Source organism: Anomaloglossus baeobatrachus, chromosome 8 (genome assembly GCF_048569485.1).
Source record: "Anomaloglossus baeobatrachus isolate aAnoBae1 chromosome 8, aAnoBae1.hap1, whole genome shotgun sequence".
NCBI lineage: Eukaryota > Metazoa > Chordata > Amphibia > Anura > Aromobatidae > Anomaloglossus > Anomaloglossus baeobatrachus.
The window spans coordinates 15,065,205-15,083,072 of NC_134360.1; the positions used below are offsets into that span (position 1 = coordinate 15,065,205).

General features: G+C 43.6%; 1 protein-coding gene across 3 annotated transcripts in view; it reads right to left on the reverse strand.

Moving 5' to 3' along the window:
• ARHGEF3 (Rho guanine nucleotide exchange factor 3) overlaps nt 1-17,868 on the reverse strand; it is a 354,608-nt gene that overhangs the window by 23,037 nt on the left and 313,703 nt on the right. For all 3 annotated transcript variants that reach the window (XM_075321321.1, XM_075321322.1, XM_075321323.1), the window contains one exon: nt 6,883-6,990. In XM_075321321.1, the coding sequence (XP_075177436.1) occupies nt 6,883-6,990 (108 nt within the window). The remainder of the gene's footprint in view (nt 1-6,882; nt 6,991-17,868) is intronic.

Genomic DNA, 17,868 nt, shown 5'->3' on the forward strand with positions numbered 1-17,868 from the left:
GTATCACTTACTGGGCTGTGTTTCGTTGTTTCAATATATTCAGTATTTTAGCAGCAGAGAGGACTAGGTGCGTCGTGCTTCCTAGTCCAACCCTTCCCCCAGCACTAATTAGCAGGTTTCTGTCAATATTAAGTTTACACAGAAAACTACCAATGAGGGGTGTGGGCGGGTTATACACAGAAAGCTGTCAATCAGGGGTGTGGGAGGGTTATACATGGGAAGCTGCCAATCAGGGCTGTGGGTGGGATTACACACAGAAAGCTGCCAATTAGGGATGTGGGCGGGGTTATACACAGCTCAACATTCCGAGTTCTGCTAGATCAACAGCAGAGAAAACTGTGATTTTAATCATAACTGCTGCACCCAGGAAAGTAAGTGACACATCGCTGGAATCAGGGTGTCAGTTTCTACATCTTGGAGTTGTCAGATTACACAGCACAAGCCTGTCGACCGATTTCTTTTATGGATTCTAGAATGTCAAGTTATAGGAATTTCACCGCATGTATATTTGGTACTATACCTATATACAGTACAGAATAATTGTAAGATTGGAGACATTGTTCATTGGTTGCAATTACACTGCATGGATAGAGAATAAGCAACATGAAATCTGGATATAAAGGACTAGCTAAAATCTGCACTGGGCTACCTGAGGCTGTAACGGTGAATCTGTCCGCACGGCTCAGCTCTACCCTGTGCACTGAACATAAATGCTTCCATCAACAGGTTCTATATAATATCCAACTGCAAGTGTAAAGACTAATGTGTGTCTTCACGTGGCCGTATATATTCAACAGGAGTCATTTAATGGATGAACATCAATAACCATTGAAGGAACAACTCTCCTGCAAACGATGATTCTGCCGACGCGGTCACACTTTCTGCCGACGCGGTCACACTTTCTGCCGACGCGGTCACACGCATTTTAGTCCACATTGACCAGTACAGCTGTTAAAACTGACATGTTTAATGACAGCAGATAAAGGACGACTGATCCTTCTGGGAACCATTCGGGAACGTTCTTTTGCAGAAGGTTCATTCGTGGACCAGTGATGAAACCAGTGATGGGCCAGTGACGATAACTGTAAACACGGCTGCCTTTCCACCAGACGATGACTGTCATCAGTCATGTTAAATTTCACCCGTGCGAAGGTGCAAACAAACTTTTAAGTTCCCCATGGAGCTTTTAAAAGGGCAAGGATAATATTTTCTGAACACCACGCTGTCACAAGATGTCTTTGGTTATCTTAGCAATACTTGTACTTGACGACTTCTAAAACTTTCCTGAATGCCGTATTATTACTGGGAAATCAAAAACTCTTTATTTAATGGGGAAGACAACCACTTCTCTAAACACAGGCAGAATCTGAAAGCCCCAGCAATAAGCTGATCACGAGGGAACTTTTGTGAATCAGCCATACCATTCACAGGCTGCAGGCGAAATGTACGATTAATAAAGAAGTAATTAAAATGGATGGACCACCATTAAAAAACGTGGTGAACTGCCACCCAATCTGGTTCCTAGAGAGAATCCTTCGAACTGTCGCCCAACCTGGCTCCTAGAGGGAATCCTTCGAAATGTTGCCCAACCTGGCTCCTAGAGGGTATCCTTTAAACTGCCACCCAATCTGGCTCTTAGAGGAAATCCTTCAAACTGCCACCCAATTTGGCTCCTAGAGGGAATCATTCGAACTGCCAGCCAATCTGGCTCCTAGAGTGAATCCTTCGAACTGCCATCCAATCTGGCTCCTAGAGGAAATCCTTTGAACTGCCACCCAATCTGGCTCCTAGAGTGAATCCTTCGAACTGCCACCCAACCTGCCTTCTAGAGGGGATCCTTTGAACTGCCACCCAATCTGACTCGTAGAGGGAATCCTTCGAACTGCCACCCAATCTGACTCGTAGAGGGAATCCTTCGAACTGTCGCCCAATCTGGCTCCTAGAGGGAATCCTTCGAACTGCCACCCAACCTGGCTTCTAGAGGGGATCCTTTGAACTGCCGCCCAATCTGACTCGTAGAGGGAATCCTTCGAACTGTCGCCCAATATAGCTCCTAGAGGGAATCCTTTGAACTGTTGCCCAATCTGGCTCCTAGAGGGTATCCTTCGAACTGCCACCCAATCTGGCTCTTAGAGGGAATCCTTCAAACTGCCACCCAATTTGGCTCCTAGAGGGAATCATTCGAACTGCCACACAATCTGGCTCCTAGAGGGATTCCTTCGAATTGCTATCCAATTTGGCTTCTAGAGGGAGTCCTTTGAACTGCCATCCAATCTGGCTCCTAGAGAGAATCTTTCGAACTGCCATCCAATCTGGCTCCTAGAGATAATCTTTCGAACTGCCATCCAATCTGGCTCCTAGAGATAATCTTTCGAACTGCCATCCAATCTGGCTCCTAGAGATAATCTTTCGAACTGCCACCCAATCTGGCTCCTAGAGAGAATCTTTCGAACTGCCATCCAATCTGGCTCCTAGAGTGAATCCTTCCAACTGCCATCCAATCTGGCTCCTAGAGGGAATCCTTTGAACTGTTGCCCAATCTGGCTCCTAGAGTGAATCCTTCCAACTGCCATCCAATCTGGCTCCTAGAGGGAATCCTTTGAACTGCCACCTAATCTGGCTCCTAGAATTAATCCTTCGAACTGCCCAATCTGGCTCCTAGTGGAATTTCTTCCATGATGACCGTATGTCCTCACAGATGTCTTTATGATGAACCATCACTGGTCTTCTGGACTTGGTACAAGCCACCATCTCAGCAATCCAATTTATTTTTTTTCCCTTAATAAAATACACACTTGAGCATACATAAAGTGGAATTAATGGACACCTGGAGCTCATACTTGGACTGCCGGCTCTTGTAGAAGGATTTCATACATTTTTCCACTATATTATTTATGCCTGTCTTTATGAGTCTGGCTTTGTCGCCATTCGTTGGCCGCAGTCTTGTTTAGGTTATTATAGGTCTCCATTACTTATTTCCTCCTACTCTAAAAAGGTCTCTGTCCTTAAATAACAGTATCCTATGGATCATTCTGTTTGGATAATTCTTAATTCGGTGACTTTTCTTTCAAACGTCGGCACATCTAAGGTGAAATAATGAGCGCATTTACAGAAGGGAAGCAGCTGTTTAAGCCACAAAAGTAAAGCTGGGGTCTCGGAGAAAACTTTAGCCAAAACATAATTTACTTTCCACATTGGTGCTCACAACTGTAACTAATAAAGCCTTTCTTTTAGACCTAAGACATATTTTCCTTGACCTCTTCAGCACCGGCGAGCTTCTGCAAAGTATTACACGTCTGTCCCCCGACGTTATACAAGGAGGCTGTTGGCTGCCAAGGTGGGATCTTTCCAGACCAGTGACTGTACACTATTTTCTGTTCCAGTCACGCTATATGCTGCTTTCTGGATGAGAAGCCAAAGCAACTTCAGTAACTTGCAGCCTTGTCTATAAATGCCGCCATTGTATGTAGCCCACAACCATATGGAGGACAGAAGGGTCCCTGTGTGCACACAGCACGCAGTATGTCACAGCTGCACTATAGGGCAGTGTCTGGAGAACTTGTCCTTCTCCTACAGCTGCATCCGAGCAGCTACTGACCGGCCACAAGCCCTCGCCGCTTATGTTATTTCATGAAATCTCAGTATAAGAAGATCTTAGGAGCTTAAATGCAGAGTAAACTTCACGCCTCAATCCTGCAACTGGTTAGAACTTGATGTAAAGTTCTAATCCCAAAATACCAGGGATACAATTTATTATATTTACAGCTTTTAATGCGCAGCTTATGCTCATTTCTTCTTTTAAGATTCCAAAAAATACAATTATTATACCACTTAAAGGGCGTTGTTCTAGCGCAGCACTTATGTCACATATTATTCCAGCGAACATTATAGAAAACTCCACTATGGACACTTCAATGTATTCATTGTCTGCTGCATGTACAATTACAATATGTCTCGTAAAGCAGGCAACTTCTGAATTCCCATAATCCAAAGCTCTTTAGACCACCATGCCAGACTAAAGGCTACTTTACACGCTGCGATATCGGTCCCGATATCGCTAGCGTGGGTACCCGCCCCCATCTGTTGTGCGACACGGGCAAATCGCTGCCCGTGCCGCACAACATCGCGCAGACCCGTCACACATACTTACCTGCCCGGCGCCGTCGCTGTGACCGGCGAACCGCCTCCTTTCTAAGGGGGCGGTCCGTGCGGCGTCACAGCGACGTCACTGAGCGGCCGCCCAATAGAAGCGGAGGGGCGGAGATGAGTGGCCGGAACATCCCGCCCACCTCCTTCCTTCCTCATAGCGGCCGGGAGGCAGGTAAGGAGAGGTTCCTCGTTCCTGCGGTGTCACACGCAGCGATGTGTGCTGCTGCAGGAGCGACGAACTACATCGTTACTGCTGCAGTAACGATAATCGAGAATGGACCCCCATGTCACCGATGAGCGATTTTGCACGTTTTTGCAACGATGCAAAATCACTCATCGGTGTCACACGCAGCAACATCGCTAATGCGGCCGGATGTGCGTCACCAATTCCGTGACCCCAACGACTCCGCATTAGCGATGTCGCAGCGTGTAAAGCCCCCTTAATACACAGTCCTAGGGCAAAGATGTTCCCGCATCCCATACATAGATATTATGACGTAGGCGCCATGGCCCCTTCATTGTGCTGATACAGGAGGTCCTTGAGGTTGATGTCCCCACTGATCAAGCATTGATGGCCTATGCTAATTACATAACTATATAACCCTATAGACGTATAGCCAGTACACAAGTGATCATAATAAAATAAGTTTTTATTGATGAATGATTAAAATAAATACTTAAAAGTGCAAATTGCACAAAACAGCACGACAGAGGACAACTATAGAAAAAGATCACAAAAATGTTGTATAAATATCTCCACCAAAAAGCACTATAAATTAGTGTGGATATGTATTGAAAAAATTAATATGTAGCACAAGATTGCACAGTAAGTAATACAGCGGAGGTAATAGTGAATAAATAAATAAATAAATAAATAGAATAAATAGTCTTGCACAATGAAGTAAAGTGCAGGGCTATAGTGCAAATCAGAGGTAATCAATAAATTATATAGCAAAATAAATCCAAGTGGCTATATATATATATATGATTACAGTGTAAATTCTGCAGGATATTTACTAAAGTGCAATCTTATAGTGGAGAAATCAATATAACGGACTCATATCCTGAAGCTGATGCATAAATATAATGGGAGATAATGAAAGGGTCAATGCCCAAAACATACAATTAAAAAGCCAGAGGAGGTGAATAGGAAAATATACCTGTAGCCATGTCCTGCTGCTGTGCTGACACCACCCTGAAGAAGGCCACGTGCCGAAACACGTGTCGTGTCAGCACGGCAGTAGGACATGGCTACGGGTATATTTTCCTTTTCACCTCCTCTGGCTTTTTAATTGTATGTTTTGGGCATTGACCCTTTCATTATCTCCCATTATATTTCTGCATCAGCTTCAGGATATGAGTCCTTTATATTGATTTCTGCACTATAAGATTGCACTTTAGTAAATATCCTGCAGAATTTACACTGTAATCATATATATATATATATATATATATATATATATCCACTTGGATTTATTTTGCTATATAATTTATTGATTACCTCTGATTTGCACTATAGCCCTGCACTTTACTTCATTGTGCAAGACTATTTATTCTATTTATATTTATTTATTCACTATTACCTCTGCTGTATTACTTACTGTGCAATCTTGTGCTACATATTTATTTATTAATTTTTTCAATACATATCCACACTAATTTATAGTGCTTTTTGGTGGAGATATTTATACAACATTTTTGTGATCTTTTTCTATAGTTGTCCTCTGAGCACCTGAGCATGGTAGTGCCCGCTCATCACTAGTTACCAGTACTGAGCACCTGAGCATGGTAGTGCCCGCTCATCACTAGTTACCAGTACTGAGCACCCGAGCATGGTAGTGCCCGCTCATCACTAGTTACCAGTACTGAGCACCCGAGCATGGTAGTGCCCGCTCATCACTAGTTACCAGTACAGAGCACCCGAGCATGGTAGTGCCCGCTCATCACTAGTTACGAGTACTGAGCACCCGAGCATGGTAGTGCCCGCTCATCACTAGTTACCAGTACTGAGCACCTGAGCATGGTAGTGCCCGCTCATCACTAGTTACGAGTACTGAGCACCTGAGCATGGTAGTGCCCGCTCATCACTAGTTACCAGTACTGAGCACCCGAGCATGGTAGTGCCCGCTCATCACTAGTTACGAGTACTGAGCACCAGAGCATGGTAGTGCCCGCTCATCACTAGTTACGAGTACTGAGCACCAGACCATGGTAGTGCCCGCTCATCACTAGTTACGAGTACTGAGCACCAGAGCATGGTAGTGCCCGCTCATCACTAGTTACGAGTATCCAAGTAACCATGTGAATCCTGTTTATACAAACGATGCAACGCCCAGAGCAATGGTATTTTACTCACTTATCTGGGGATCCGCAATCAAAAAAAAAAAGTGTTTTTAACATTGTTTATTAACAATTATGTTGCACTGTAAATGTCTCTTTATCCTCTCAATTACTTTGAGACATCGTCAATGTATTTCAACCCTTATTTGCAAATGGCTTCTATGCAAGATTTCTCACGACTGTTACATTGGATCGCTACAAAGAAGGTATTATTTTTATGTTAGGATCGCCTATACAATCATTGCACCACTTCTGTATATAAATATGTGCTGACCGGTTCCCTTTAATTGTATTGGGACCTTAACCTGATGGTGGAACGGTATGGTTGCATGAATACAGCATAGATATCGCCTTGATATAGCAGAAGGGATACAAACGGGAAGACTCGCTCACCTGCAGCGACTGGCTGAATCGCTTTAGAGGCGTTGCACGCACCGGAGGAATGAGATTCGCAAGTGATGTGACCCTTGAAAGTGGTTTGACTCGCTTGGTACTTGGCTCCTATGAAGAAAGAAGAGAAAGCAACACATTACTGACTCCATTAGATGTCAACAACATTTCAGGACTGAACACAGAAAATATAAATAATGTGTATTTTGGACTGGGAATGTGCAATGAAGGGAATGCACGAGAAGGAAACAATGTATTCAAAACACAAACAAAACGTTTGATTTTCGATCGGACGGGAAGTTCCTGTATCTCTTCCCGACTCCATGCAGCAGCCTTCTGCCTGGGTCCGCAAAAGAATGTATTCCCACATCTCAGACCCCATTGTGTCCGTGTGGTGCAGACGCCATGTTATCTTCAAAGGAGCATAAAGTTTGTTCCGATATTTCCTCTCTTGAAAGACTTGGATTGCCCGAGTCAGTGCCCGAACAATAGGACATTAGCGACGTCGGAGCCCTCTCCGTCCTTTGTCCAGTGATGTGTGTACCCCAGACTGTTCATGTACACTGTGAAGACAGTTCACTTGTCATTGTCCCTTAGATTTGTAGGGTCTATGGGGACCTGAAATGACGGGAATAGTTCAGGAGGAGACAATCCTAAGTATGTATAGTGATTCCTATCTTCCTTCCCTGTATTCTATCTGGTGTACACAGTAGAACAAGAGATTTATCAAACTGACAGATACATACTACACCCATTAAAGCACCACAGCAGCGGGAAAAAGGGGGGGGGGGTTTCAGCGCTGGCATGATGCCTTAAATCTAAGTCCCCTGCCCCCTGTCATATACTCACCTTTCGGTGGCTTCTCCTTTTACTGATGCCGCTCCAATTTTGGGAAGCTCATAACTTTTGACTGGCCGGAAATCAGAAGTTACATCACAAGCTCCCAATTGAAGTCTATGAGAGCCATAATGAGGCCAGAACGAGGCTCTCATAGACTTGTACTGAGTTGTGACCTCCAGCGAGCTCCACAGAACACTGGAGCACAAGACCAATGGAAGCAATGCTGGAAATAGATGAAGACGGTGAAAGGTGAGTGTATGACTTAATGCGCCAATCCAGTGATGCAATAAGAAAGAGAACTGCTGGAGTGGTGCTTTAAGGACACAGAAGACGCAATTAGGTTCATACGATACAGCTCTATATTAGTGAGCATTTAGACAGGCTGATTATCCTATGACTGCTTGTTACCCAATAATCGGTTATCTGAAGACGAAGGATCAAAACTCTTGGTCGGTGGGTGAAGGGTTTTTATGTAAACGGTACATGTGCTGCCAGGAGCAGTGGTTTACTATGCACCCAGAACGATCATTTTAACAATTGTTCTGTGCTCATGTAAGTGTGGCCGGCCAACTTCAATGTAGTCAATTAGTGGTTGTTTAATGGTAAGAATAGGTCAATGTAAATGCAGACCTACACACTTCCAAGATGCAGGCAATGCCGGGAAAAATGCTCGAGTTCCAAGTACTGAGCACCCGAACATGGCAATGCTCGCTCATCAGTAGTACCCACCTAATGTATAAAATCACATCGGCTTTCCAGGATTTCTATTTATCAGTTGGATCTGACAAGTTGCTTTATGCCTGAGATGGACACAACTGATGACAAAGTTGTGCACTTGGTCAGTTGTGTGGAACAAAATGTAGCATCCATCTCTAGAACCAGTTTGCACAAGTGATGTGCAGATGACCGGGAATGATCCTGATCATTGCTAGAAGTGCCAGAAGAAAAAAAACAACGAATGGCAGCATACACGAAAAGAAGGCAAAAAATCCCAATGTTTTGCCTCTATTTGGCACATAGGAGGGATTCATCCAATTTTAGAGGGAAACCTCCAATTTTAGAAGAAATCTCCGATTTTGTAAGGATTTTGTAAGGATATCGCCGATTTTGGAAGGATACTGCCGATTTTGGAAGGATACTGACGACTTTGAAAGGATACCTTCAACTTTGCAACGATACCTCCAACTTTGGAAGGATACCGCCGATTTTGGAAGGATACCGCCGATTTTGGAAGGATACCGCCGGTTTTGGAAGGATACCGCCGGTTTTGGAAGGATACCGCCGGTTTTGGAAGGATACCGCCGATTTTGGAAGGATACCGCCGGTTTTGGAAGGATACCGCCGGTTTTGGAAGGATACCGCCGATTTTGGAAGGATACTGCCTATTTTGGAAGGATACTGCCTATTTTGAAATGATACTGACGATTTTGGAAGGATACTGCCGATTTTGGAAGGACACTGCCGACTTTGGAACAATACCTCCAACTTTGGAAGGATAGCTCCGACTTTGGAAGGATAGCTCCGACTTTGGAAGGATAGCTCCGACTTTGGAAGGATAGCTTTGATTGTGGAGTGATACCTCTGATTTTAGAGGGATATCTCCAATTATGGAAGGATATCTCCTATTTTGGAAGATCTCTGATTTTGGAGGGATATCTATTGCAAACTGTATCAGATGTTACATGTTTCAGAGATAAAATACAGACCCTCATGGAAAGCACATAGAGGGCCTATATAACTAGGATCCATTCAACAAATCTTTGTTAATTTATATAATGATGTACAAGTCATTTAAAATAAAAATAAGCATTACTCTACAGGTTTATTAGGAAAAGAATTGCGAAAGTCATCTAAAGACATTGATGGGGCTAGCATTACCCTGTGCTCTTTATGTTCTGCCTATTGATTACATGGTGGCCCGCATCTCTTACTGTGTTTTTCCAAAAATAAGCCCTCCCCCAAAAGTAAGCCCTAGCAGGAAGTTTCAGAATTTTCGGAGCAAGGCTTAAATATAAGCCCTCCCCTGAAAATAAGCCCTAGTCGCGGTTCAATAATGAAGTGTCCGTGCAGCTAAAAAAGTTAAATATACTGCAGGACACTTCATTATAGACAGCGGGCACCCCGCAATCACACTCACCAGACGCCGAGCAGAGGACCTGCAGTGATCGCACACCCGCATGCATCAGATCTCAGGCACACATCCAATCCAAACATTGGATCACACACACACACACACAATCAGATCACACACACACTCACCACATCCAGTGACACCAATTTCTTCTCGCCGGCAGAATCCTGAGAGGCTGTGCGGTGGAGCGCAAGGACCTGCCGCAATGCTTGCTTACAGGACCTGCGGACACATCACTTCCTCCCATCATTTCATGTGGCCGGAAGCATTCGGTAACGCTGGATGTGCTGAATGAATGAGTAAGTGATCTGCGGTGTGTGAGATCCGCGGTGTGTCAATGTATCGGCCAGAAGCAGGGGAGGACGGCGTGCAGCACTCACCGGAGATCACAGGGAGATCTGGGAGCCATGCAGACGTCCGGGTCTGGTAAGTATGAGACTCCTGGGAAGGGGGGTCTGCTTTTGAGGGGGTAAACTTACCCCCAACCGTGTTTCTCCAAAAATAAGACCTCCTCCAAAAATAAGCCCTAGTGCTTTTTTGGGGGGGCCAAAAAGTATAAGACAGTGTCTTTTTTTTGGAAAAACATGGTATAATATAATGGTGGATTTTCTGGACCCAGGTTTTGTTTGATAGACTGTTTACAAACAGGATGTCAAACCGAAGAACTTGTCAGAGTTACAAGGAAGCAAATTAGCTCAGCAAACAGGCGAGATTAGGTACAAAGCAGCTGTTAATGTATTGCAGACACCTGAGCCGGATTCACCAAGGAAAGTTGGGCTAGTCTCTAAACAAGTCCGGATTTGTAGTGTGTGCGCCGGCGTTCATTGTGTGTCCATGTGTATACAAACAGCAAGACAAAAGACCATCAGGCTGTGCAAACTGCACGGTGCTAATCACATCTGGAGACGATTTAGCTTCTAAAGCAAAGGAAGATTTGGCAGGTGATAAAATATATTGAGGCAGGAAGGCATTAGGATGCATTTACACTGGCTGGCGTTCCTAAGAACATTCATTTTTCAATAACCATGCCATGTAAACAAGATATCAATCATCCGTCGAAAGTTCTCTGCAGCACATCACCTGGTATAAAGAGCACGTGTGCTGTCGAGAACAATAGCTGTCAATGCACCAAAAACTATTCTGTACGCATGAAAATGCAGTTGTCCTGTATAAACATGTTATTAAACAGCCGCCAATCGGCAAATTTGGCACTGATTGGCGGTATTCTAACATTTGCTATCGGCTACTGTAAACCAGGTATTGCCAGCATGTAAGGATAGATACCATGAAGGGCAGTGCTGTGTGCTAGCCTGAGCTGTGGGCACTCTTGTAGACCACCGAAGAGTAATTCTGGCAAGTTGCCGTTTACACACTGAACTTATACCTAGTACCCATACACTGGTTATTTAAAGTAGCTAAAAAGACTGATTGAGAACATTCGCTGGCACCCAACAGCATGTGCCCATTTAATAGTGATTTTTATATTTCACCTAAAATACACCAGGGTCCTATTAATTTTGACTCTAGGGCTTATTTTTAGTATATGTCTTATATTTTCCCATAAATAACAATCAGAACTTGGGCTGTGCTCTCCTGTGGTGAGGGGTGAATATTCATTTTGCATTAACAGGCGGCGCATTACTATAAACTTTCCGGTGCTTACAGCAACACAACGGGGCAACATACAGCAATAAAAGTTACGTATCCTGAAAGGGTTGTATACGCTCTATTTCAGGATACTATTGGTATGGTACGCAAAAAGGAACCACAATTAGGGCTTAATTTTGGAGTAGGAAATATATTTTAAAAGCATGAAAAATTCTGCTAGGGCTTATTTTTGGGGTAGTATTGCATAGTTGATCGTCATAGCCCCCTTTTAATATGGCATTAGTCACAGACCCATATGAATCACTAGTATATGAGTAGCGTGAGGGTTGATTCATGCAGATTCTACTGATCGAAGACGAGTTAAACAACGCCAGATTTTTCGGATATTGGCTAACTTCTTCTGGATTGGAGAGATCACTGTCTATTGTCCACTTTAGATTGACCCCCTCCCCCAAAAAACACAAGTTTGCATTCCTTCTCTGGGTTTATTTGAGTTTTCTTAAGGCACTTATATCCCTACAGAAACCATATTTAGGTGTTTACCGTTGGCCCCACTGATTGCATTTTGAGGGTCCTCTACAAATATATGGGAGACAGGAATATAGTCAGCTCACCGGTTTGTAATGAAGTCTGTTGCAGAGAATTCTCATAGTGTCAACAGGGAACAGATGGAGGACGGAAGGGATCCAGCAATTCGGAATCTTCATAAAACATGGTAGAAAAAAAATCAAAAAGAGTTACATAGGGACAGCATAAAGAAACGCATTTCGGACTATGTCCTTAGTCTTTGTATACAAAGACTAAGGACATAATGAAACACACGCGTTTCGGACTATGTTGTCCCTATGTAACTCTTTTTGATTTTTTTTCTACCATGTTTTGCGATTTTAACTTTTTTGTATAAACGAATGGTTTTATGACGATTCCAAATTGCTGGATACCTTCCTTCCTCCCTCTATAAATATGTACAACACAAGTAGATTCTGACCATCCAGGTCTCCGGCTGTTATGAAACTACCTTTCCTGAGTGCTCTGAAATCATCAGATATTATGACGTGGTCGGAATTGTAGTTGGCGACGGCTGGAAATCCACAGATTTAAAATGACTGGTATGGGAAACCTACAGATCTACAGACGTTCTTTCAGCATGCCAACATTGTACTTCCAAGAGAGTAATAAAGGCGCTGGTGTCACTTGCGTCACTTTTTTTTTTACTTTGTCCTGAATGAAAAGATTTAGGATTTGTACATGCGGCTGTAGATCTGATTCCAGCTGAGATCTGTGAATGGAAGCAGCGATCAGAGTAAAGACCTCCGGAACCTGGGATCTCCTGCAGATGTAACAATGGGATAATGTCCTTCTTATTTCCCCTTTCCCAGGTCTATCCTTTCTTCTCAATTCTAAGATTTTTATATTGTGCATTAAGGCTATGTGCGCACAGTGCGTTTTTCGCGGCGTTTTTGCGCGTTTTTCGGGTGCGTTTTTGGCCTCAAAACTGCAGGACATAGCTTCCCCAGTAAACTCTATGAGTTTTCATTTTTGCTGTCCGCACACATCTGTTTTTTTTACCTGCGTTTTTGAATTAAAAAAAATAAATGGACATGGTCAGTTCTTTTCTGCGTTTTTCTGCGTTTTCCCCCCATGCAATGCATTGGAAAAACGCAGCAAAACGCAGAGATCAAAAACGCAGCAAAACGCAGCCAAAAACACACCAAATCGCGGCAAAAACGCATGCGTTTTTTGATGCGTTTTCGACGCAGGTGCGTTTTTAGCGGCCAAAAACGCACAAAAACGCAGCGTCAAAAAGACGCAGTGTGCGAACCTAGCCTAAGGCTGTGTTCACATGTTACAGATTTACAGCGTTTTTGAGTTCAGATTTATCAGTGAAGTGTCATGCTCACGTAGATTATTTCCTAATTGCAGATTTAAATCTGCAGGATCTCAATTGATTTCACCCATACTGAGTGGGAAAAATCTGCACCAAAAATGTGTGACGAAAACACACTTTTTTGCCAAGAGATGCAGAAATTTCTGCACCAAATCATTTACGTCTTCACATACTCTTTAGTCTCTGAATTTTCGCTTGATTAGTAAATGATATATAATGACTACCTGAAAGTGGAGACAAAAAGGAGGATGCGATTGTAGAAACTTATCAAATCCAATGTTTCCGCTTCACAAACAGGAGCGATTGGTGGATGCTTCACTTATCAAGAGTAAAGAAAGTCAAACTTCCACGTGTGATCTATTATCTCTTAACATGACTTATCAGGTCGGAGTAAATGGAGGCCGGACGTCACTGGAAATGTTTCGTTTTCTTAACAGTTTTTTATTGTTGGTAAAACTAGAGGCTCCATACACATTGGATAAACATTGTCTGTACCCACTGATTTCGGCTGGATTGGCCGCTCATCTATCGTGTACGGAGCCTCCCCACTGTCCCCAATAGATGACAGAGAAGAGAAGGAGCCGACCTGTTGAATTTCAGCAGCTGATCCTTTAGTTCAGAGGTGGATCTGGATAATTGTGGTAGTGACTCTGGCATAGGAAACACAGGCGCACGCAGACAAACGTTCCTGTGTGTATGGTGAAAGTCAAGAGAGATAACATTGGCCTCATGGAAGCTTAGATCCTCTGAAAACAAGAGGTTCAGGCGCTTAAATTCAAACACCATTTGACGAAGGAGAATCACCAACTCCCCTATACAAATCTAATCGCCGATATATCCTGCCCAAATCAGCCTTTAATCCTATGTGTTTGAGGTTTCAGGTGGTCATCTAACGTGTATGCAACCTTCCAATTGTCCTTGGAAGATGACAGAGAAGGGAAGGACGCCGCCTATTGAATTTCAGCTTCTGATCCTTTTGTTTAGGGGGAAGACAAGTCGCATCGAGATGATTGTGGTAGCGGGTTTGGCATAGAAAACACAGGCACATGCAGCCAAACGTTCCTGTGTGTATGGTGGAAGTCAAGAGAGATAACATTGGCCTCATGGAAGCTTGGATCCTCTGAAAACAAGAGGTTCAGGCGCTTAAATTCAAACACCATTTGTCAACAGATAGTCACCAACTCTCCACATACAAATCTAATTGTCGATAAATACTGCCCAAATCATCCTTTAATCCCATGTGTTTGAGGTTTCAGGTGGTCGTACACATTAGTGTAGAAAGGATGAATCAGATCAAACATCCATGTCAGCTGATGGCAGACCCTGATTGTATGGAAAGACGTTGACCATTTTTAAAGGGAAAAGGTCAGCAGGATTTCACCTCCCAAACTATTTATAAGTGCATGTAACTCTTTCAAAGCCAAGTCCAGCAATACCTTTACATGTCCAGTCCATTCCTCTGATTCTGAGAAATCAGTGTTAAAACTGATATGCAAATGAGGCTAAAGATCTATTTGTAGATTTGATGCCTCCGTCACTCCAGCTCTATTCCCACCCAGTGCCGCCTCCTCCTGCTGGACAAACCGCCTCTATGCTGTGTGACTTCAGGCAAAGGATCTGTTTATTATTAATTATTAAGCATTATTACTTCCCTAGACTCAGTAAGGATTGAAGCATTAATAGGGATTAGCAAACTGCTCGGTGCTCAGGTACTGGTTAAGCTGATGCTCAGGTGCTCGTTTACAGAGTATAATGGAAGTCAATGGGAAACTAGCATTTTTTGAGAAAAAGGTTCAAGTTCCCTATTGACTTCCATTTTATTCTGTAAAGGAGTACCAAGCACCCAATCATCAAAATGCTCGTTAGGCTTAACGAGCACCTGAGCATCGAGCAGTTCGCTCATCCCAATACCAAAAGCTGAATGCAACAGGACTTTAAGGGGGTGTTTGAGGTTAGGACACCTTGAAACAGCACCACTCTTGTTTAATGGCCGTGCCTGGTATTGCAGCTTGCTTTTCAAATAAATGAAGCTGAAGTGCAATTACCAAACGCAGCCCATGGGCAGGGATGGTCCTCTTTTGGAGAACAGTACTGTATTCTTTTTTTTGTTTTGCAATTTATTGCAAAATTATGAAAGTTTAGACATTCCAGCACCCTCTCACTACTAGGGCGTAATATTGTAGCAGGGATTTTAGCGCTGGATCCATGGGTCATACTGATTGTGATGGAAGAGTCTACTCGGGGCTGTCAGGTCATGTTGAATTGTTTTCCCATACTATTGATTAGCGCTGTATTGAATTTCCGCGCACAGACCACCCACAGACCGCTAATTACCACACTCGGCTGGAGAGCACCCTCCACTGAAAGTCAAGTTTGATTTGGCTTCCTAAAAGAAAGACGAGCCGCACTCCGACCCGCTCCTATTGTGCTGCGAAGACAAGAGCCAGTGACCTGGATAACATTACCACGGATTCACCGTCTCAGTCCAGGTGCGGCACAATAGTGCGGCTCTCTGCTTTGTACTTTACGCTCCACCAGCTGTCAAGATGGCAAAATAGTTCTTGCTTCATCTGCGAAGGTCAGAAGCTCACACATTTTCAGAGAAAAAGGGGTCATAAAAAAAATATGAAGGTCGTCACTTACTTCACAGGCAAGCGATGGCGCGGAGTTTATCGAGCGCGGTCACTACACAAAATGAATGTCAGTATGTGATCCGTTTAGAAAAAAAAAATGAGAATGGGAATGGGTTAATGACCATTGAAGATTATTAGGATAGGGGTACAAGCGATCAAAGCCGTGCAAGAAAAAAATAAAATAAAATTAAATCATAATGTGACTGTCACAATTCCTCTGTGCAGAGCATCTTGCACGCAGGTGATGCTGTGCCTTCCTGAATTATAGACTGGCAGTGACATTATTCCTCTGTGCAGAGCATCTTGCACACAGGTGATGCTCTGCTGTGCCTTCCTGAATTACGGAGCCAGCAGTGACATGTTTCCTCTGTGCAGAGCATCTTGCATACAGGTGATGCTCTGCTGCACATTTCTGAATTATAGACAGGCAGTGACATTATTCCTCTGTGCAGAGCATCTTGCACACAGGTGATGCTCTGCTGTGCCTTCCTGAAATACGGAGCTGGCAGTGACATTATTCCTCTGTGCAGAGCATCTTGCACGCAGGTGATGCTCTGCTGTGCCTTCCTGAATTATGGAGTCGGTAGTGACATTATTCCTCTGTGCAGAGCATCTTGCATACAGGTGATGCTTTGCTGCACCTTCCTGAATTATGGACCGGCAGTGACATTATTCCTCTGTGCAGAGCATCTTGCATACAGGTGATGCTCTGCTGCGCCTTCCTGAATTATGGACCGGCAGTGACATTATTCCTCTGTGCAGAGCATCTTGCACACAGGCAATGCTCTGCTGCGCCTTCCTGAACTACAGAGCCGGCAGTGACATATTTCCTTTGTGCAGAGCATCTTGCATTTGGAGATGCTCTGCTGTGTTTCTTTGAGCACTAGCTGGCAGGTTGATTGACAGCACAGGATTCCATGCAGGTTCTGGGAGATGCTGATTACTCAGGTGTTCCACCTTCCTGGTAATTGCTCTGTTTCATTATTGAGCATGCTCTCCCAGAACCTCGCCAGTCGTACTCTCTGGTTCTGCAGTTGTACTCTTGTCTTGTTTGTTCTTGTGTTCTGATCTAAGTTTCTTAACCCCGGACCATTGTTTGACTCCTCTCTGTTCTTGTCATTACCTCCTGGCTTCTGACCTCGGACTGTTACCTGACCACGTCTCTGTCTGCTCCCTGAATTCTGACCCTCAGCCTGTGCCTTGACGGTGTTTCTGTTTACTCCCTGTATTCTATCGTGTCCTCCTGTTTCCTGACCTCGGCTTGCCTGACTACCCTTCCATCTCCACTATCCGTAAGTAGTGACAAGCATCACAGTGACTTATAAAAGAAAAAGTCACAAAGTGATAATCTACAATACTGTGACTACAACGTAATGTAGTGGTGTCCTGCTAATAGGAACGTGCAGAAATGCCCAAAAATGTCTTTTAGGAAATGCTAAAATAACTAGTCTGAGCGTTCGTGCATTGTACAGTCCCTCTTTTATGCCTCCTGGAAAAGGCATCTAGTCACGGAGATGATTTCAAGAAGAGCAGTCACCTGTCCTGAGAGTATTCCCCAACAATTAGCAATTATACGGCACATTTTCTGCTGGAAATATCTAATTAAACTAGAAACTAGATTTGTAATCTCTTTGTTAATGACCTTGTGAATGGGATTGATACTAAAGTGTCAGTCTTTGATGACGACACCAAACTATGTAGAATATTAAAAACGAACCTTGATAGTCCATTATTACAAAACGATCTGGATAAGATGTCAGAATGGGCAGATACTTGGCAAATAAGATTTAATGCTGATAAATGTAAAGTAATGCACCTAGGACGGAGTAATCCTATAGCTGCGTATATAATAAATGGAATAAAATCAGGACTACAGAACAGGAGAAAGA